Source organism: Sus scrofa, chromosome 9, assembly GCF_054392235.1.
Source record: "Sus scrofa isolate SSC_HxYL_T2T_F1_AM1 chromosome 9, Sscrofa_HxYL_maternal_Yorkshire_Landrace_v2.0, whole genome shotgun sequence".
NCBI lineage: Eukaryota > Metazoa > Chordata > Mammalia > Artiodactyla > Suidae > Sus > Sus scrofa.
The window spans coordinates 11,138,326-11,160,221 of record NC_139391.1 but is presented as its reverse complement, the minus strand read 5'-3'; the positions used below and the strand labels follow the sequence as shown (position 1 = coordinate 11,160,221).

Genomic DNA, 21,896 nt, shown 5'->3' with positions numbered 1-21,896 from the left:
TAGTTTGTACCTGCTAATCCCAAACTCCTAATTTATCCCACTTCCAACCCTCTTTCCCCTTTCGTAACCATAAATTTGTTTTCTATGCCTGCGAGTCTGTTCCTCTTTTGTAAGTAAGTTCATTTGTATATATATATTTTTTTGACTTTTTCTTTTGTCTTTTGTTGTTGTTGTTGTTGCTATTTCTTGGGCCGCTCCCTCGGCATATGGAGGTTCCCAGGCTAAGGGTTGAATCGGAGCTGTAGCCACCGGCCTACGCCAGAGCCACAGCAACGCAGGATCCGAGCCGTGTCTGCAACCTACACCACAGCTCACGGCAACGCCGGATCGTTAACCCACTGAGCAAGGGCAGGGATCGAACCCGCAACCTCATGGTTCCTAGTCGGATTCGTTAACCACTGCGCCACGACGGGAACTCCCATTTGTATATTTTAGATTTCACATATAAGTGATGTTATATGATATTTGTCTTTCTCTTTCTGATTTACTTCTCTTAGTATGATAATCTCTAGGTCCATCCATGATGCTGCAAATATTCCTTTCATTTTCTTAAGTGTCTTTTGAAGAACAAAAGTTATGTATTTATTTATTTTTGGCTGAGTGTGCAGCAACTTGATGGGGGAATCTCAGTTACCAGACCAGGGACTGAACCTGGGCCACAGCGATGAAAGTCTTAACCTCTAGACCACCAGGGAACTCCCAAAAGTTTATTGTGATGTTCAATTTATCTACTATTCATCATAGTTTGTGCTTTTTCTGTCCTATCTAATAACTGATTGACTATCCAAAGACTGCAAAGATTTCTATGTTTTCTTCCAGAAGTTTTATAATTTTAGCTTTTACACGTAGGGATATGATTCACTTAAATAGTAACGGTGTGAGTTTAAGTTCATTTTAAAAATAAGAATATAAGAATATCCAGCGTTTTCAGCACAATTTTTTGAAAAGATTATCCTTTCCTATCAGAATTGCCTTAAAATGTTTACTTAAAATCAGGTCTGTATAGATGTGTGGATCTGCTCTGAGATGTTCCATTAATACATATTTCATTCTTACCAGTAATACATTGTTTGATGTGTAGTACAGAGTAACTCAAGTAGTGTTAAGATCTCTAACTTTGTTGTTCTTTTTCAAAATTGTTTTGGCTCCTCTAGGTCTTTTTGCACTCCCAAGTAAATTTCAGAAACTGTTTCTCAATTTTTACCAGAAAGCCTACAGACATTTTGATTGCAATTGCAACGAGCCTTTAGATCAATTTGGAGAGAACTGATATCTTAAGTTTTTTTGTGTGTGTGCAGATGTGCGCATGTTTTTGGCTACACCCATGGCATGTGGAAGTTCCAGGGCCAGGGATCGAACCCGCGCTACAGCAGCAGCAACACCAGATCCTTAACCCATTGAGCCATCAGGGAACTCCAAAACTAAAGTTTTCTAATCCATGAAAATGATACATCTATTTATTTAGGTCTTCTTTAATTCACTCAGCAAAAAAAAAAAAAAAAAAAGTTTGCTGCAGTTTCCAATATACAGGGGCTTAAATTTAGCATATATTTGCTAAATTTAATCCTTAAATATTTGATGTTTTTGATCCTATTTTAAATTACACTTCCAAAAATTTCATTTTCTGATTGTCTGATGCTAGTATACAGAAATATGATTTCTGAATACTGGTCTGAATATTATGACCCAGCTAAATTCTACTTACTGCTTCTAGTGGTTTTGGTACATGTCCTTCGATATTTTCTGCACATGATCATGTCATTTGCAAATACTATGCTGGATAGGACTTCCACCAGTAGAATGTTGAAAAGAAGTGGTGACAATGTCTATCCTTATTTTATTCTTCATTTTAAAGATAACTTTTTATAACATTTCATGAGTAAATGTGTTACAGGCTGTAGTTTACAGGTTAAGAAAGTCCCCCTTCTATTAAGTTTGTAAAGGGTTTTAGGGAGTTCCCATCATGGCTCAGTGGAGATGAATCCAACTAGTATTCATGAGGATGTGGTTTGATCCCTGGCCCTACTCAAGGATCTGGCGTTGCCACGAGCTGTGATATAGGTCACAAAAGTGGCTCAGATCCCATGCTGCTGTGGCTGTGGTGTACGCTGACAGCTGTAGCTCTGATTAGACCCCTAGTCTGGGAACTTCCGTATGCCATGGGTGTGGCCCTAAAAAGGAAAAAAATAAAGTTTGTAAAGGGTTTTATTTTGGTTTTTTTTTTTTTTTAGATCATAAATAGCTGCTGAATTTTATAGAATACTTTCTCTAAACTCACTGCTATCATCATGTGGTTTTTCTCCTTTTGAAATGTGGTAAATAATAGATATTCTCAAATATTTTGTTATTTTAACTACAAATATTTGCATGTAATGAATGAAAAATGTGATTAATTTAAAAACCATCAGGAAAGCACAAACCTAGCTATGCATGGAAAGGACATTATTGCCACTGTCTGATGAATGTTCTTAGGAGAGTCATAGTATGTCTTCAGCTTTTCAGAATTCATCATCGCTCTGTTTGAGGGAGGCAAGAATGAGTCCCAGGAAACACAGGGCTCAGCACAGTGAGGGCATCTGGCAGGGCTGCAGTGTGGGCCAGGTGCTGCCATGTGACAGGGATATGATCAGTGGGAGTGGGATAAGCTCTATTTTCTGCTTCTACGCTTACTTACCAAGGCCAATCTGCGGCTCTCAGAGGTAGTTCAAAGCAAAATTCCTCTGTGGGGTGACACGAATGTCTTTGGTTATCTAGGTAGCAGGGCACGTAGGAGAGAGTGAGAACTTCATCAGTACATGGTCCAAGCTAAGTACAGATAGGATCCTGGGCACAGACTACCTGTATTATCAGGTCAGGAGCGTATAATACAGAAGTCCCTCTTCTATCTGTGTCTGGAGTCACACTGCTTCATTCTGGACCGGCTGCCTGACTAGGGAGTGTAGCTATTACACGAGCAATCCATTCCCTTCACCTTCACCTTGGCAACTGCCTTCACCTCTCTCTGTGTTGGACTTCCTATGTCTTATATCCTATGTCTTCTTCCTTTTTGGCTTTCTCTTATTTTGATCAACCACATCTTTAAAGAGTATATATTTATTAATGAATTAATGATATTTGTTATTGTGTTGTTTTTTTCTTCATGTAGAGTTGCTTATTCTAAGGTAACTTTTTCCCCTTATTATTTGTTTTGGATATAGTCATCATATATGGCAGTGTCTCTTCATTCTTTTTTTTTTTTTTTTTGGTCTTTTTCGGGCTGTACTTGCGGTATATGGAGGTTCTCAGGCTAGGGGTTGAATCACAGCTGTCACTGCCAGCCTATACCACAGCGACAGCAATGCCAGATCCGAGCTACATCTGCAACCCACACCACAACTCATGGCAACGTCAGATCCTTAACCCACTGAGCCAGGCCAGGGATTGAACCTGTGTCTTCATGGACGCTAGTCAGATTCATTTCCATTGAGCCACGATGGGAACTCTTAGTGTCTCCTCATTCTTAAAACAGCAGGAAACTAAAAAAGGTGACCACAAGTTCTAAGCACATGACTGAGGCCTTTAGATTAGTAACCTTCATAGTTGGATTATTTTTTTGGGCCAATTGTTAGGAAATTCCCAATATCAGTATCTTCAGGGTTTTTTAGCTGCTCATATTTTTCTTTTTTTTTTTGTCTTTTTAGGGCCGCACTCGCGGCATATGGAAGTTCCCAGGCTGGGGGTCTAATCGGAGCTGTAGCTGCTGGCCCACACCACAGCCACAGCAACATGGGAACCAAGCTGCATCTGCAATCTCCACCACAGCTCACGGCAACACCAAATCCTTAACCCACTGAGTGAGGCTAGAGATCGAACCCACATTCTCATAGTTCCTAGTCGGATTCGTTAACCACTGAACCACGATGGGAATTCCTCATATTTCCTATCAGAAGATTATTTCAGTATTCTGCCTAGAAGTCTTTGCATTCAGCATTCAGAAAGCATAAGGTCACCCAGTTTCCCTGATTTCAGTCTGGTATTCATATGTTCAACTGTGCCTGGCAAAATCCAATCTAGAGACACTGTTCACCTTTCCTGAGAAAAAAACTGCAGACTTCTGAAGTTATTCCAGAGCATGGAGTTGGGTGAAGGGGGTCTAAGCATTTAATGGTTTCTTAAAACTTTTAAATAATCCTATTTATTTTAGATCCCTCCTTGATCTCCTTTGTCAAACTGCCTGCTGCTGCTAATGCCTGATACTTCAGAAAATTCTGATGTAAACTGGAGGGTCTTGGCTTAGAATTTGGCTTTTGTGGGTTAGTTAAGGCATTAGCAGTAATCCATCTACTCTCTAGTTACTAAAATTTTATTGAGTCTTCTCCTTGTGGATTTATGCTTCATAAATATATTCCTTTGCTACACATTTAGTAAGGTTTCGGAGGAAACAAAATTATCATCTTCAGTATTGTAACCCTGGGTTTTTTTTCCCAATAATTTCTGCTTTTTATTAGTATCAGTCTTCATTTCTCTTTGATCTGTTTTCTAATTACTGAAGTTGAATACTTCATTAGTTCATTAGTCTTCAGCCTCTTGCTTTTCCTTCTTTCTTCCTTCCTTTTGTCTTTTTTAGGGCCGTACCCGAGGCACATGGAAGTTCCCAGCCTAGGGGTCAAATTGGACTTGTAGCCACCAGCCCACACACCAGCAATGCCATATCTGAGCCATGTCTGTGGCCTACACTGCAGCTGAGGCATATGAAAGTTCCTGGGCTGGGGGTCGAATCAGAGCTGCCACTGAGGCCTATGACACAACTGTTGTGCAGCTCACAGCAGTAGATGTGTCTGCAACCTACACCACAGCTCACGGCAACACCAGATCCTTAACCCACTGAGCAAGACCAGGGATCGAACCTGAGTCCTCATGAATGCTGGTCAGATTCATTTCCACTGAGCCACGATGGGAATTCCTGAAAAATCTACGTTTTCTTACTCCTTTTCCCCACATTTTATGATTCTGATGTCCTTTGCATCTTCATGTTTATCTTTCTGCTGTTGTCTGCAGTTATCTCTTTCACCCCTCTCCCCCCCAAATCTATGTACTGGTTTAAGTGATTTATTTTCCAATTGTGATTTTCTCTCTCCTATAGATTCTTGCTTTTCTATTTTGAGAAGACCTTTCAGTATTTCTGTTAGGTTAGGTTTAGTATTGCTGTTGCATTCTTTTAGTTTTTGTCTGAGAAAATCTTTCTCCTTCTATGCTAAATGATAATCTTTCTGGGAAGCATATCCTAGGTTGCAGGCTTTTCCCTCTCAGGACTTTGAACACATTCTGCCACCTACTCCCTTCTGGCCTGCAATGTTTCTGTAGAGAAATCAGTTTACAGCCTTATGATTCCCTTGTAACTCACTCTTTGTTTTTCTCTTTGTTTGGTGGCTTTAAAATCCCCTTTAGCTTTTGGCATTTTAATTGTAACATGTCGTGGTGTAGGTCTGTTTGGGTTCATCGTGTTTGGGACCCTGTGATTCCTGTTCCTGTTTTCTTCTTTAGGTTTGAGATGTTTTCGGCTGTAAGTTCTTCAAATACATTTTCAATCCCCCTTTCTCTTTCTTCTCCTTCTGGGATCCCTATTATGCATAGATTGGCTCACTATATTGTTGTCATTTTTTATTCATTTGTCTTTCTGTCTGCTGTTCTGATTGTGTGATTTCCATTATTCTATCTTCCAGATCACTTCCTCCATTCCTTCAGTTTTGTTTTTTTTTTCTTTTATGGCCACACCTGTGGCATATGGAAGTTCTTGGGCTTGATTCAGAGCTGCAGCTGAGGCCTACACCACAGCCACAGCAGCACTGGATCCAAGCCATATCTGTGACCTGCACCACAGCTGTGGCAACACTGGATCCTTAACCCACTGAGCAAGGCCAGGGATCAACCCCACATCCTCAGGGAGACTATTTCAGATCCTGATCCCACTGAGCCAGAACGAGAATCCCTCTTTCAGTATTTTTTTTATTACCTCCTTCAGGGGGATTCTCTTGTTCTTTTATTCTTTAATTTTCCACTTTTCTTTTTTGGCTGCACCAACAGCATATGGAAGTTCCCAGGCCAGGGATCAAATCCGAGCCTCAGCTGCAACCTAGGCCACAGCTGTGGCAATGCTGAATCCTTAACCCACTGCACCACAGAAGGAACTCGTCTCTTGTTCTTTTAATTGGGAATAGTTCCTCTGCTTCTTCATATTACTTTTATGTCTCTGACTCTATGAATTTAGGAGAAAAAGTTATCTACTGTGGTGTTAAAGGGATGTTTTTATGTGGGATATAGCCTGCATGAATCTAATATTTTTGGAGTAAGGGCTCTTTTTAGCATGGATGCTTGCCATGTCTTTCTTCAGTGTGTGCTGGCTGTTATCCCTCTGATAGAGTGTGTGACTGTTGTGGTGACCAGAGCCTACACGGGATGTTGAGTGGAGCCTCCTCTTTGCTCTGCGGTATAACAGCCCTGAGAGGGGGCAGGATATACAGATGACAAATAAGCACATGAAAATATGTTCCACATCATTAGACATTAGGGAAATGAAAATTAAAACCACAATGAGATATCAGTGCATACCTGCAAAAATGGCTAAAATAAAAAGTGACAACACCAAATGCTGACCAGGATGCAGAGAAACTAGGTTGCACATACACTGCTCATGGGAATGTAAAAAGGCAGAGCTACTCTGGAACACAGCTTGGCAGTTCTGACGAGAACCAGACATACAATTATCACACAACCAAGCAAGTCAACTCTGGGAATTTATTCCAGGGAAATGAAAACTTATATTCTCATGAAAACCCGTGAACTAATGTTCATAGTAGCTTTACTGAAACAGTCAAAATAGGGAAATAATCCAGGTCATTCAACAGATGAATGATTAAATTGTGGTACATCCTTATCATGAGATGCGTATCAGGGGATGTTGGGAGTATCACAACAGAAAGGGATGAATGACTGATACACTCAACAATGTGTACTAACGCCCAGTGAATTATGCTGAATGTAAAAGGCCAATCCTAAAGGTTATGTATACTGTATGACTCCATTTAATAACACTCTTGAAAAAATCAGAGAAATGAAGGGGAGATTAGTGGTTGCCAGTGGTTTCGGATGGGAGGTGAGGGGACAGGGTGGGAGGGAAGTGGGTGTGGCTCCTGTGTTGTCTTTCTTCTGTATCTTGACTCTGCCAATGTCAAATCCTGATTGTGATATTGTACTATAGTTTTGCAAGATGTTATCACTGGAGGGAACTGGTAAAGGGTACAGATGATCTCTATTACTTCTTCTTCTTTTTTTTTTTTTTTTGTCTTTTTGTCTTTTCAGGGCTGCACCTGCGGCATATGGAGGTTTCCAGGCTAGGGGTCTAATCAGAGCTGTTGCTGCCAGCCTACGCTACAGCCACAGCAACACCAGATCTGAGCCGCATCTGGGACCTACACCACAGTTCGTGGCAATGCTGGATCCTTAACCCACTGAGTGAGGCCAGGGATAGAACCGCAACCTCATGGTTCCTGGTTGGATTCATTTCCACTGCGCCATGACGGGAACTCCTATTATATCTTATAAATGCACATACTTCTACAATTACCTCAAAACAAAAGCTTTAATTAAAAAAGAAAAAAACAGGAATAAACTGGTAAATCATACTATTTACTTACTGGGTACCTGCTACATGGTTACCAAAGGTAAAGGAGAGTGGAGGGATAAATTAGGAGTTTGAGATTAATAAATATACACACCACTATACATAAAACAGATAATCAAAAAGGAGCTACAGTATAGCATAGGGAACTATACTAACTATTTTGTAATGACCTATAAGGGAAAAGAATCCGAAAAAGAATACACACATACACATATATATAAAAGTGGATCATTTTGCTGTATACCTGAAACTAACACATTGCAAATCAACTATACTTCAATAAAAATTTTAATAAAGATAAAAGAAATGAAAAGAAAATTAACTTGGGATGCCCTTTCCCCAAAAGAAATATTCCTTATTTTATTCTTCATAAACACTATAGTGATTATGCCTATCTCCTAAATGATCTTTCTGGAGTACTGTTTTTCTGTGACACTAACAGTCTTCCCTGACAGGTGTTCTGCAAAAAGGGTTACTTAGCCAAGTAGTTTGAGAAACATAAACACAGTTATCTTCTTTGCTACTGTAGGATTTTTCAAGGTCTTTAATACACTCATGTACACTATATATATATATATATATATATATATATATATATATATATATACATACACATACACATTCAAAAGGAGGCCATCTACACAGCTTTCCTCAATTTTTTCATTTTGGAATGCTTGTTTTCACATGATGCCTGTTCACAACTTGCTTAAAGAATTAGTATTCCTTATAATACACCATAATCACTGCTGGGATATAGTTTTCTATCAGTTTCCTTGCTGGAGTTGGATTTTATATGTTACTTCCATTTAGGCTGGAGATTTACCACCTGAGTGTGTTCTGGGGAAGATCCACACCACTTACCATGTAACGATATAAATAGACCGAACTACTAATGTGAAGACCAACATTCCATACATGACCTGAGGAAGAAAGGAGAAACCAAGTTAGTAAAGTCACTATTTTTTGGCAAAGGAAGTGTATTTTGCCTACAAAAATAGCCCTCCTGGTTAAATGTAAACATTTATTACCTTTCATTACATTTTAAAGAAGACAATCTTTCTTAAAAAAAAAATGTGTAACTATATAATTAAGAGTCATACTAACCTTTGAGGAAAGAGCCTGCCTGTGAATAACCAATATCAGAAGTCCCACATCAATTTTAATTGTGAATGGTTACATGAAGCTTTAAATAGCTGCTGAACCCTGGACAAATGCAGCATTGTTGCGTCATACTCCCTAGAGATCCTTCCCTTCTCATTAGTGTCACTTTCAGCAAATGATTCTACTTTCCATCTTATAACAGTAAAAATCTGAATTCCTTTATTCATTCATTCATTTATTCTTTTTAGGGCCAAATCCTCTACATATGGAATTTCCCAGACTAGTGGTGGAATTGGAGCTGCAGCTGCCGGCCTACACCACAGCCACAGCAATGCGGCATCCGAGCCATGTTTATGACATACACCACAGCTCACTGCAACACTGGATCCTTAACCCCCAGAGCGAAGCCAAGGATCAAACTCACACCCTCATGGATACCATTTGGGTTTGTTACTGCTGAGCCACAACAGGAATTCCTGAACTCTTTTAAATTCTCCTCCTAAGAGTTTCTGCATTCCATATGTATCTTCTCTCTGCAGTCTTTCTCCCATTCCTAGTTTCCAAAGAAAGAGGTGGCCATTTCTTCTTGACTGAGGTTAATCTATTCCCCTGTGTTCTTTATTATATATGCTCCCACATCTTCCTAGGCTTGGCTCCAACAACTAACCTCTTTCTCTTTTACATTGAGCATGGGACAGGTACTACTACCTGGAAACCTGAACCAAGTAGGAAAATTTTTTTTTTTTTTTTGTCTTTTTGTCTTTTTTTTTGTTGTTGTTGTTGTTGCTATTTCTTGGGCCGCTCCCGCGGCATATGGAGGTTCCCAGGCTAGGGGTTGAATCGGAGCTGTAGCCACCGGCCTACGCCAGAGCCACAGCAACGCGGGATCCGAGCCGCGTCTGCAACCTACACCACAGCTCACGGCAACGCCGGATCGTTAACCCACTGAGCAAGGGCAGGGACCGAACCCGCAACCTCATGGTTCCTAGTCGGATTCGTTAACCATTGCGCCACGACGGGAACTCCCCAAGTAGGAAAATTTAACTTTTAAAAGTGTGAAATATAAATTCAAGATAACTGCATAGAATACAAATGCACAGCTTAACAAATACTCATAAAGACAATAGCTGGGAAAGTACCATTCAGGTCAAAAGACATACCTCTTCCCAGTTCAACTCACTACCTTATTTCTAGAGGAAACCACTCTTTTGAAAGATATATATTTTTGGCCACATCTGTGGCATATGGAAGTTCCTGGGCCAGGGATTGAATTTGAGCTGCTGCTGTGACCTACACCATAGCAGCAGCAACACTGGATCCTTAACCCGCTGCACCATAGCCGGAACTCCTCTCTTGCTTTTCTCTACATATTTACTAACTCAAACTGGTCTCCTAAAGAGTTGTTTTTAAAATTTTCATGTATATAGAATAATGTTGCACACATCTGTTTTTGTCTTGTCTTTTAAAAATCAGTTATGTTTTGTATGTAGCCATAGTTAATTTCTTTTTGATTTAACACACTATTTAACTGAAAACAAATACCACATTTATTTACCCATTCTCGTGTTGATCGACATTTTTGGATTATTTCCAGGTTTCACTGCTATGAACATACTTATTCACATATTCCAGGGCATACACACACAAGTGTTTCCACGGCATGTATCTAAGAATGTAATTGCAGGCTAGGAGGGTATATTATTATCAAAATTACAAAAAAGGCCAAACTGTTGTCCAAAGTGGTTATACCAGCATTTACTCTGACAATGTGTATGAGTGCTTCTTTCGTGCTATATACTCATCAACACATGATATAATCAGACTTCTAAATATTTTTCAGTGTATATGGTTTTAATATGTATTTCCCTGGCTACAGGATGAACATTGTATATTACGTTCACCAGCCATTTGATGTCCTCTATTGTTCAAACCTATTTCTTCTTTCAGTTGTCTGTCATTTTCTTATTTAATTGCTCCTTCTTTTTTAAACTTTAAAAAAACTTCTGAAATTTAAATATAACACATACATAAAGTGCTCAAAACAAAAATAGTTTGATGGTTATCACAAAACAAATAGCTTTGGGAGTTCCCATTGTGGCGCAGTGGAAGCGAATCCGACTATGAACCAGAGGTTGTGGGTTCGATCCCTGGCCTTGCTCAGTGGGTTAAGGATCTGGCATTTCTGTGAGCTGTGGTGTAGGTCACAGTCATGGCTCAGATTGGATCTGGTGTTGCTGTGGCTGTGGCGTTGGCCAGCAGCTACAACTCCGATTAGACCCCTAGCCTGGGAATCTCCATATGCCACAGGTGCGGCCCTCAAAAAGACAAAAGACAAACAAACAAACAAACAACAATGAAAAAAACACCAACCAAAACAAATAGCTTTGTTGGTCAAAAAACTACACTTTGGCAGGATATCAAAAATCAACCACATACCCTTCTTAAGTCCTATACCCCTTCTTCCTCAAGGTTTACTACTATTTTGACTCTCTTATTTTCTAGGGCTGCACCCAGGGCATATGGAAATTCCCAGGCTAGGGGTCGAATCAGAGCTACAGCTGCTGGCCTACACCACAGCCACAGTAATGTGGGATCCAAGCCACATCTTCAACCTACACCACAGCTCACAGCAACGCCAGATCCTAACCCACTGAGCAAGGCCAGGGATTGAACCTGCGCCCTCAGGGATATTAGTCAGATTCGTTTCCACTGCACCACAATGCCAACTCCTGATAGTATATTGTTTTCTATTGTATTCTTTTTTTCTTTTATCTTTCACTTCTTGAAATATATGCTAAGCCTCTCCTTTTTAAGCTTTTTTTTTTTCTTGGTACACACATTATTCAAGGCTAGACAATTTCCCTCCAAATATTAATTTTGCTGAATCCAAGTTTTAAATGTATATTTATTTTCAATGATTCACTTCAAAATATTTTCCAATTTCTGATTTCTTTGATCCATGTGCTATTTAAACTATATTAAATTCCAACATAATTGCATTATACTGAGAAATTATATTTAGATCACCATCCTTTTGGAATTTAAAACTTTGAATAAGCAAGTATATGGTCAATTTTTACAAATGTAAGACACAAACTGCTAATCATGTTATTTATGTCTTCTGTATCTTCTATGAATTGCTGAGTTACATATTAAAATCACCTAAGATTACAGATTTTTTTCCCTTCTAGTTCAGTCATTTATTATATATTTTGAGATATATAAATATTAAAGATACAAATTTTAAATTATCATAATTTCTGATGAACTGAATACTTTTAATGCTATGAACTAATTTCTCTTTATCAATAGAAGTACTTGTCCCTTAAAGTCTATTTTGTTTGATATTAAAACAACTGTAGGAGTTCCCGTCGTGGCGCAGTGGTTAACGAATCTGACTGGGAACCATGAGGTTGCGGGTTTGATCCCTGCCCTTGCTCAGTGGGTTAAGGATCCAGCGTTGCCGTGAGCTGTGGTGTAGGTTGCAGACGCGGCTCGGATCCTGCGTTGCTGTGGCTGTGGTGTAGGCCAGTGGTTACAGCTCCAATTAGACCCCTAGCCTGGGAACCTCCATATGCCACAAGAATGGCCCTAGAAAAGGCAAAAAGACAAACAAAACAAAACAAAACAAAACAAACAACTATAAGATTTCTTTTGATTAGTGTTTGCGCAGTATATATTTTTTCTGTACTTACATTTTCAGCCTTTCTATATTCTGATGTTTTAGGTGGACTCTCTTATAAGGCTTCACTATGACTCCTGTCTATTACCTGTGGTCTCTCTATTAAATGAAATCAAATAAATATATACATTGAGCAATGTACTAGACCCTGGAGATAAAAAGTTCTGAGTAAAGGGTTAATATCCAGCCTAGGCTGATGTAGGCCTGGTTGAAAATGAGCTCAAGTCTCTCAGGCTTGAATACAACAGTTAAGATAAATAGGGAATGTTGTATCTGCTTTTGTTACTGTGAAGGCTGTACCTAGACTGCAGGGTGGGGCCAGCATGATAACAGTATGAAAGATGCCCATTATAAAGCATGGTAGGCAAAAAAAAGAAAAAAGGGGCTGTAACTTCTGCCTATTAGAATGACTTCCACGACACTAAGCTCTCATCCCTGGCAGATGTACACACTTATGCAGATGAGAGGGCAAAAGAAGCCGTGTATATGGAGAGTTCTGAATCTCCAGAGGAGATAAAAATGTTACACCTACTGTATCCGCCACCTTGTATCCTATAATAAAGCTACGTAAACACCGTATTAGATTAAAGCCTACTAGAGACTGATTGCCTGCCTCAATCAGTAGTTGTAGCCATGCTGCTATAATGGCCAACAAGAAAGGCATGATCCCTGCCCTCACTGCAGTTACAATCTAGTGAGGGGAGAGATAAGTAACCAGGAATCAAAATGTATTATTTTAACTCAGTAACAGAGTGAACAGAGTATTTGGTAAGCACATGGGAAGGCCACCTAATCCACACTTATGCAGATCAGAAAGCCCCTGATGGACCAGGGATGTAATGCACAACAAAGATAATTAACACTGCTATATGTTATATATGAAAGTCGTTAACAGGGTAAATCCTGAGTTCTAACCACAAGGAAAAAAACTGTTTCTATTTCTTTAGTGCTGTATCTATATGAGATGATGGATGTTCACTAAACTTACTGCGGTAACCATTTCATGATGTATGTAAGTTAAATCATTAAACCTTAATGATTATACCTTATAGAGTGCTGTATGCCAATTATATCTCAACAAAACTGGAAGAAAAAAGAAAACTTTTTGGAGGATATAATGCTCAATTTTATAACTGAAGCATTATCAGTAATAACAAATATTAAGAGAAGGTGAAAGAGAGTAACTGGCATAGCTTATATTCTGGGGATTAGAAGAAAACAATGCTGACTAGAATATATTGTGGGAAAAAATGAAGTCAGAAAGGTAAGTCAAGTCTGGCTTTTTAAGTCCTGCGAAAGAGCTGGACTTTATCTTAAGAACAAGGCAAAGTCAATGAAAGTTTCACCTCTGGCTCAACATGATCATCCGTGGATTACAAAGATGGCCCTGTCTTGCTGGGTGGAGAATGAAATGAGGAGGAGGCAAAGCTGATGGAAAACAGACCAATGACAAGGTCTTGTGGGAACCTAGGTGAGACATGGGGCCTGCTACTAGGAGGATGCTGGTGGGAAAGGAGAGAAATGGATGGATCAGGGAGATACTTAAGGCTTAGACTGATCATTTGATGTGGGAGTTGGTCAAATTTGGGAAAGTCAATGATGGCCTCGTTTATGACTTGGGCAGTTAGGTGTACGGTGAAATTGTTTACTGCGTTAAAGAATTTATGCAAAGAAAGGGATAAAAATGTTGATTTCATTCCTAGACATGTTCAGAGTTTGAGGTGCCAGTTAGATATCCAAGTGGAGATCTCCAGCAGTAACTGGACTACTGGGTCTAAACCTTAGAAGAAAAATCTGAGCTGAAGAAACAAAATTATAACTCATCAGCATAGAGAAGTCAAGAGGAACGGACTGTTCAAAGATTATGTAAACATATCAAATGATGGCTAAGAATCTATATCCTAGAAGTACAAGGGGGCTTTTTCAAATTGATTTTCTCTTCACAAGCACCTCTATCCCATACATTCTGAATCTCCCGTAGGAATCTGAGACAGATCTTGCTAGTGGCTTACTACTAAGTATATATTTTTGCCTGTCTTTATAGAAGACTGATTTTATTGGGGTCGCAATATCTCCCAATCTATGAAAGCTTGATTTACCAGGCTCTCTTGAAGTTAGAGGTGGCTACATAACCTTTTCTTTTTTTGGGAATTTTTCTCTATGCATATTCTGATATTAGTCATTTTTTAAATAAAAAAGATAATGGAATACATACTTTTCCACTCCCTGCTATTTTCATCTAAAATTTTTACAAAGATTTTCATACCTTTCCATATTTAATACTTTTTCAGTCTCCAAGCTCCAAAGACTATAAAAATAGTATTAGTGTTTTTTCTCTGCTAAAGAATCATAGAAATATGCCATTTTTAAACTGAGACCTGGTATTTATCCTCAAGGAACCTACAGCCTAGGAAAAAAAGCAGGTTGTGTTTTTATCAGTAAAAAGACAACTAAAATATCTTGAGGAAAGCTGAAAAACAATTTTTTCTTCCGTGACTTGGCATTACTATGCCTATGTGGAAAGATTTGAAGGTAGATTGGTAAAAGAGGGCAAATTAAGTGGGATGGGGCTGTAGGGTGGGACCTTGGAAATCACAGATATAATTATTTTGATAATAAGGGAGACTGACTTTCAGTATTTCTTCAGAGCTAACATTCTCCATGACTCATTCCTTATAGCCTATTCCTTGGATTAAGCCAAAAAATGGGGAAAAGTTCCAAATTACTAACCCGCTCATTTTCTACCAAGTACTTACTGACTAAGTGAAGCCATTGGACTAGGCATTCATCATTCAACGAGGCAAAGCCTCACTACTCCTGACCTCAAAGAGCTCAGTCTAATAGAGCAGAGGCAAACGTAATCAGGTATCTAGCACTTGGATCTGGTTTCTAAATTTCATTCCCCATTAAAAGAAACCAAGGCTCCATGAAGGTCAGGCCTGGAGCAAGGAAAGAACAAGATAAGCCTTCTTGTGCCAAAAAGTAAGAAATACTCAAAGAATGACGGGAACATGTCAAAAGGATGCAGACACCAACTTGAAAGTGCTCCACTGGCCAAATCTGAGACAACTACACACCAAAATAAATCATGATTTGTTACTAAATCATAACCCACTGCATAAAACTGGAATACAAGAGCTCATAAAAATTAACTCAAAGTTTAATAATTAACAATATTTTTGTAAGTCTCAGAGCACTTTTATTACAAAGTTCTTTTTAATTCTGAAGAAACAGAGTAACTTTACAAGGAGAAATCTGATAGACACTATCATAAGTCTTCATATTGCAGCATGCGCCAACATGTTGACAATGCAAGTTCAAGTGGTCCAGGGGAAAAAGTTTCTTTGTATCATTCCTGCAACTTTTCTGTAAGTTTGATATTGTTTCAAAATAAAAGATATATCAGGAGTTCTGGTTGTGGCCCAGTGGAAACAAATCCGAGTAAGAACCATGAGGTTGTGAGTTCAACCCCTGGCCTTACTCAGTGGGTTAAGGATCTGATGTTGCCATGAGCTGCAGTGTAGGTCACAGACACGGCTCGGATCTGGTGCTGCTATGCCTGTGGTGTAGGGCAGCAGCTACAGCTCCAATTAGACCCCTAGCCTGGGAACCTCCATATGCATTAGGTGCGGCCCTAAAAAGACAAAAAAAAAAAAAAAAATATATATATATATATATATATATATATATATATGATAAAGAATTCAAAATTAACCCACTAGAATAACTATTAGCTTAATGTTTAATGCCCAGAGGGAGCGCAAGTCTTTCACTTTAAGAGAAAGGCACCGAGCTCACCTGTGGTTCAGGAAGTTTATCAGGGTGGGAATTCAGGTAGGATATGTGAATAAAGCCCCAGATGAGTGGGACCCTACAGTGGGGATAGTGAATAGGATTTAGGAATTTGGAGTTTGTAGTAGATTCATTACATTAATGACAATCAATTGTCCAAACATAGTAAAGAGAATCTCTAACAGAAAAAGCCCGAGCTCCCGCTGTCACTCAATGGATTAAGGACCTGATGCTGACTCTGTGAGGATGCAGGTTTCATCCTGGGCATTGCTCAGTGGGTTAGCGACCCGGTGTTGCCACAAGCTGCAGCTTAGGTGTTGCCATGGCTGTGGCATGGACCTCAGCTGCAGCTCCGATTTGACCCCTGGCCTAGAAACTTCCATATGCTGCAGGTGCGGCCTTAAAAAGATTAAAAAAAGGAAAGTCAAGGGCTGCAGTTGCGCAAATCTAGATTTTTATACCACCTGACTGATGACTCAGTATATAACCTTGAATAAGTCACTTCATTTATTGTGGCCTTGGACTTCCATTTGTAAAATGAAGGGACTATGGTGTCATATGTCTATAATTATAGTCGAAATAGGTTTATAAGAAGCATTTTTGGGGGAGTTAAAATAAATTATCCTCAAACAATAGGGGTAAAAAGTAGTGCTTCCTACATAATCATAGTTTAAATGGTAATAAACTAAATGTAGATATTACTTGTAACTGAGCATTAAGCTAAAATACTTTATCTAGTCACTTGTGATGGAACATGGTGGGAGATAATGTGAGAAAAAGAAGGTATATATATGTGTGTGTGTGTGTGTGAGAGACTGGGTCACTTTGCTGTACAGCAGAAACTGACAGAATATTATAAATTAACTATAATAGAAAAAATAAAAATCTTACAAAAAATTAGAAACAACACCTTGGTTTAGCTCACAGGAAACATCCTGACCAGGCTCACGTGTGAATGACTGGAGGGAGGAAGAAATTAATGCATCCCCTCCAGAGACTGACAGGAACCAGGAAATGTTTGACCTTACCTCTCCCCCATTTTAGTATAAAAGAAGCCTGAATTCTAACTCATGCAAGATGGTTCTTTGGGACACAAATCCACCATCTTCTGGGCCGCTAGCTTTCTGAATAAGTCGTTATTCCTTGCCTGGCAACTTGTCTCTCAATTTATTGGCATGAACTTAGACTCAGTAACAGCATCCCCGGGAATATCACTGTGCTGAGAGATACTGAGACATATTCAATAAAAAAAGAGTTCCATGGTCAAATCCTGCTTTAATGTAATTTCCTATGTGAAGCATTCCTGAAATTTTTCTCTTTTTTAGGGCCTCACCTGCAGCATATGGAGGTTCCCAGGCTAGGGGTTAAATCGGATCTGTACCTGCTGGCCTACACCACAGCAACGCCAGATCCAAGCCTCATCTGAGACCTACACCACAGCTCACGGAAACGCCAGATCCTTAACCCACTGAGCGAGGCCAAGGATTGAACCCGCAACCTCATGGTTCCTAGTTGGATCTGTTTCCGCTGCACCACGATGGTAACTCCCTGAAATCTTTCTATGAAAATTACTTATTCTTTTTTTATTCCCAAGCAGGTCACTTATGTTAGACTTTGGGCAGTTTCTTTTTTTTCTTTTTTCTTTTTGGGGCCACACCCATGGCACATGGTAGGTCCCAGGCTAAGGGTCTAATTGGAGTTACACCTGCTGGGCTACACCACAGCCACAGCCACAAAGGATCTGAGTCACATCTGTGACCGACAGCACAGTTCACAGAAATGCTGGATCCTTAACCCACTGAGCAAGGGCAGGGACTGAAGCTGAATCCTCATGGGTGCTAGTTGGGTTCATTACCACTGAGCCACAATGGGAACTCCTGGGCAGTTTTTTAAAATGATAACTGCATTCAGATTTACTTAAAGTAAAACACAGCTAGCTTTTTTTTTTTTTTTTTTTTTTGGTCTTTTTGCCTTTTCTAGGGCCACTCCTGCAACACATGGAGGATCCCAGGCTAGGGGTCCACCACAGTCACAGCAACACGGGATCCGAGCCGCGTCTGCAACCTACACCACAGCTCATGGCAACGCCAGATCCTCAACCCACTGAGCAAGGCCAGGGATCAAACCTGCAACCTCATGATTCCTAGTCAGATTCGTTAACCACTGAGCCATGACGGGAACTCCACAGCTAGCTAATTTTTTACATAGTCTTCACATTTTTTTCCAGGTTCATTATCGTACCAAAATCTAAATAGTATTTTCCTTTATTTTTAAAAACAGATCTTTCTGGAGTTCCCATTGTGGCCCAGCAGATTAGGAATCTGACTAGTATCCATGAGGTTTGATCCCTGGCCTTGCTCAGTGGGCTAAGGATCGGCATTGCCACAAGCTGTGGTGTACATCATAGATGCGGCTCAGATCCCACACTGCATCTCCTATTAAATCCCTAGCCTGGGAACAAAATCCATATGTTGTAGGTGCAGCCCTAAAACAAAAACGAAACAAAAACAAAACCATGGATCTTTCTGACAATAAATTTGATTCCAAAGTACTCTGTTGTAGGGACATATCATATCATATCACGAAAGCAATATGGGCTTTTCCCTTTCTGCTTAAAATCTAGAATAAGACAAGGATGCTCACTCTCACCACTTTTATTCGGCAGAGTATTAAAGTCCTCGCCACAACTATCAGACAAGAAAAAGAAATAAAAGGTATTCAAACTGGAAGGGAAGAGGTAAAACCATCACTACATGCAGATGACATGATACTATATAAAGAAAACCCTAAGGACTCCACATGAAAACTACTCGATCTGATAAAGGAATTCAGCAAAGTAGCACGATACAAGATTAACAAACATTCAAAAATCAGTTGCATTTCTGTACACTAACAATGAAATAGGAAGGCAATGTAAAAAAAAAAAACCCAAAACCTTTTAAAATCACACCAAAAAAATAAATAAATAAAATACTTAGGAATAAACCTGACCAAGGAGGTTATATGCTGAGAACTAGAAAACATTAATAAAGGGAATTAAAGAGGACTCAAAGAAATTAAAAGATATCCCATGCTCTTGGATTGGAAGATTTAATATTGTTAAAATGGCAATACTACTCGAAATTTACAGATTTAATATGATTCATATCTAATTACCCATGACATTTTTCAAAGAACTAGAACAAATAATCCAAAAATTTATATGGAACCATAGAAGACCCAGAATGGCCACAGCAATCCTGAGGAAAAAAACAAAGCAGGAGGCATAATCCTCCCAGACTTCAGATAATACTGGCAAACTACAGTGGTCAAAAGAGTATGGTATTGGCACAGATCAATGGAACAGAATAGAGAGCCCAGAAATAAATCCATTCACCCATGGTCAATTAATCTGTGACAAAGGATAAGAACATACAATGGGAAAAAGTTTCTTCAGTAAGTGGTGCTGGGGTAAGTTGCACAGCTGCATGTAGATCAATGAAGTTAAAACACACCCTCACACCATATACAAAAATAAAGTCAAAATGGCTTAAAGACTTAACCATAAGACATGACACCATAAAACTCCCAGAAGAGAACATAGGCAAAACACTCTCTGAAATAAATCACACCAATGTTTTCTTAGGTGAGTCTCCCAAGGCAGTAGAGATAAAAACAAACAAACAAACAAATGAAAAAACAAATGGGATCTAGTCAAACTTATAAGCTTTTGGACAGTAAAGGAAACCATAAAGAAAAAGAAAAAAGAAAACCATCAACAACAAAGACAACTTATGGATTGGGAGAAAGTAGTTGGAAACGATGCAACTGACAATGGCTTACTCACAATGGCTTAATATCCAAACATACAAACAACTCACACAACTCAACAAAAAGCAAATGAAAAATTTGGGCAGAAGACCTAAATAGACATTTTCCCAAAGACATACAGATAGCCAGAAGATACATGAAAAGATGTTCAACACCACTAATTATTACAAAAATGCAAATCAAAACTACTATGAGGTTCTCACACCAGTTAGAATGGTCGTCATTAAAAAAGTCTACAAGTGGGAGTTCCTGTCGTGGCGCAGTGGTTAGCGAATCCGACTAGTAACTATGAGGTTGCGGGTTGGGTCCCTGCCCTTGCTCAGTGGGTTAACGATCCGGCGTTGCCGTGAGCTGTGGTGTAGGTTGCAGACGCAGCTCGGATCCTGCGTTGCTGTGGCTCTGGCGTAGGCTGGCAGCTACAGCTCTGATTAGTCCCCTAGCCTGGGAACCTCCATATGCCCCGGAAGCGGCCCAAAGAAATAGCAAAAAAAAAAGACAAAAAAAAAAAAAAAAAAAGTCTACAAGTAACAAATGCTGGAGATGGGTGGAGAAAGGGGACCTTCCTAAACTGTTGGTGGGAATGTAAGCTGGTGTAACCACTATGGGAAACAGTATGGAGGTTTCTCAGAAAAATAAAAACAGAATTACCATATGATCCAGCAATCTCACAACTGGAAATATGTATGGACAATACTCTAATTCAAAAATACACATGCACCTCTACGTTCATAGCAGCACTATTCACAATAGCCAAGACGTGGAAACAACCTAAATGTCCAATGACAGATGAATGGATTCAGAAGATGTGGTACAGATATACAGTGGAATACTAATCAGCCATAAAAAGGACTTCCCTGGTGGCACAGCAGGTTAAGGATCTGGTGGTATCACTACTGTGGCTCCAGTTTGATCCCTGGCCAGCGAACTTCTGCATGCTGCAGGTACAGCCAGAAAAACAAAAACAAAAAAGGAAATAATGCCATTTGCAGCTACATGCATGCAACTAGAGATTAGCAAACTAATTGAAGTAAGGCAGAAAGAGAAAGACAAATACCATATAATATCACTTAGATGTGGAACCTAAAATATGGCACAAATGAATCTATCTACAAAACATAAACAGACCTCTAGGCATAGAGAACAGACTGTGGTTGTCAAGGGGGAGGGGGGAAGGAGAGGGTTGGGCTGGGAGTTTGGGGTTAGTAGATGCAAACTGTTACATTGAGAAAGATAAACAATGAGGTCGTACTGTATAGCACAGGACACTATACTCAGTCTCCCAGGATAGAACATGATGGAAAAGAATATTTAAAACACACATACACACACACACACACACAAAACTGAGCAATCTGGTGGCACCCAGCGGCAGTGTGAACTGTGAGGAGTTCACCAAGTCCCAGGAATTACTCAAGGTGGTGAGGATGAGAGATGACAGTATAGTACATGAATTAAACACTGTAGTTCCAACAGCTTCCTTTGCAAGGAAAACTGATGCCAGCCAAACCTGTAAACAACTTTATGAGTCTCTGATGGAGGCTCATGCCAGCGGGGACAGAGTCATAAAAAACTGTATAGCTCAGACCTCAGTGGTAGTCAAACAACTTCGAGAAGAGAGAGAAAAGAATTTGGGTGACTTAACGTTATTAAAGCAACTTAGAAAAAACAGGTAAAATTGAAATGGATGCAGTCAGAACTGATTATGTCGAATGAGTGGTAAATGACAGGAACTGGAAGGTATTTAATGAATGCTGCCAAATTCACTTCAAGTCTCCAAAGAACGAATAAAAAAATACTTTTTTTTAAGAAAAGGACCAGGTCACCTCATAAGAGCTGAGCATGACAGACATC

The 21,896-nt window shown here is 39.5% G+C and overlaps 1 protein-coding gene, 1 long non-coding RNA gene and 1 pseudogene across 5 annotated transcripts in view; 2 read left to right on the top strand and 1 right to left on the bottom strand.

Moving 5' to 3' along the window:
* Positions 1-21,896, bottom strand: part of ACER3 (alkaline ceramidase 3) — a 156,506-nt gene that overhangs the window by 20,412 nt on the left and 114,198 nt on the right. For all 4 annotated transcript variants that reach the window (XR_014814746.1, XM_021062554.2, XM_021062555.2 and 1 more), the window contains one exon: positions 8,522-8,580. Coding sequence is in view for 3 of the 4 variants with exons in the window: in XM_021062554.2 (XP_020918213.1) it covers positions 8,522-8,580 (59 nt within the window). In the remaining variant the exon portion in view is untranslated. The remainder of the gene's footprint in view (positions 1-8,521; positions 8,581-21,896) is intronic.
* On the top strand, positions 11,520-17,587 carry LOC146399739 (uncharacterized). The gene is made up of 2 exons (XR_014814761.1): positions 11,520-16,004; positions 17,232-17,587. It is a non-coding gene; the product is annotated as an uncharacterized LOC146399739 (long non-coding RNA).
* LOC110262309 (protein MIX23 pseudogene) lies at positions 21,395-21,833 on the top strand (annotated as a pseudogene).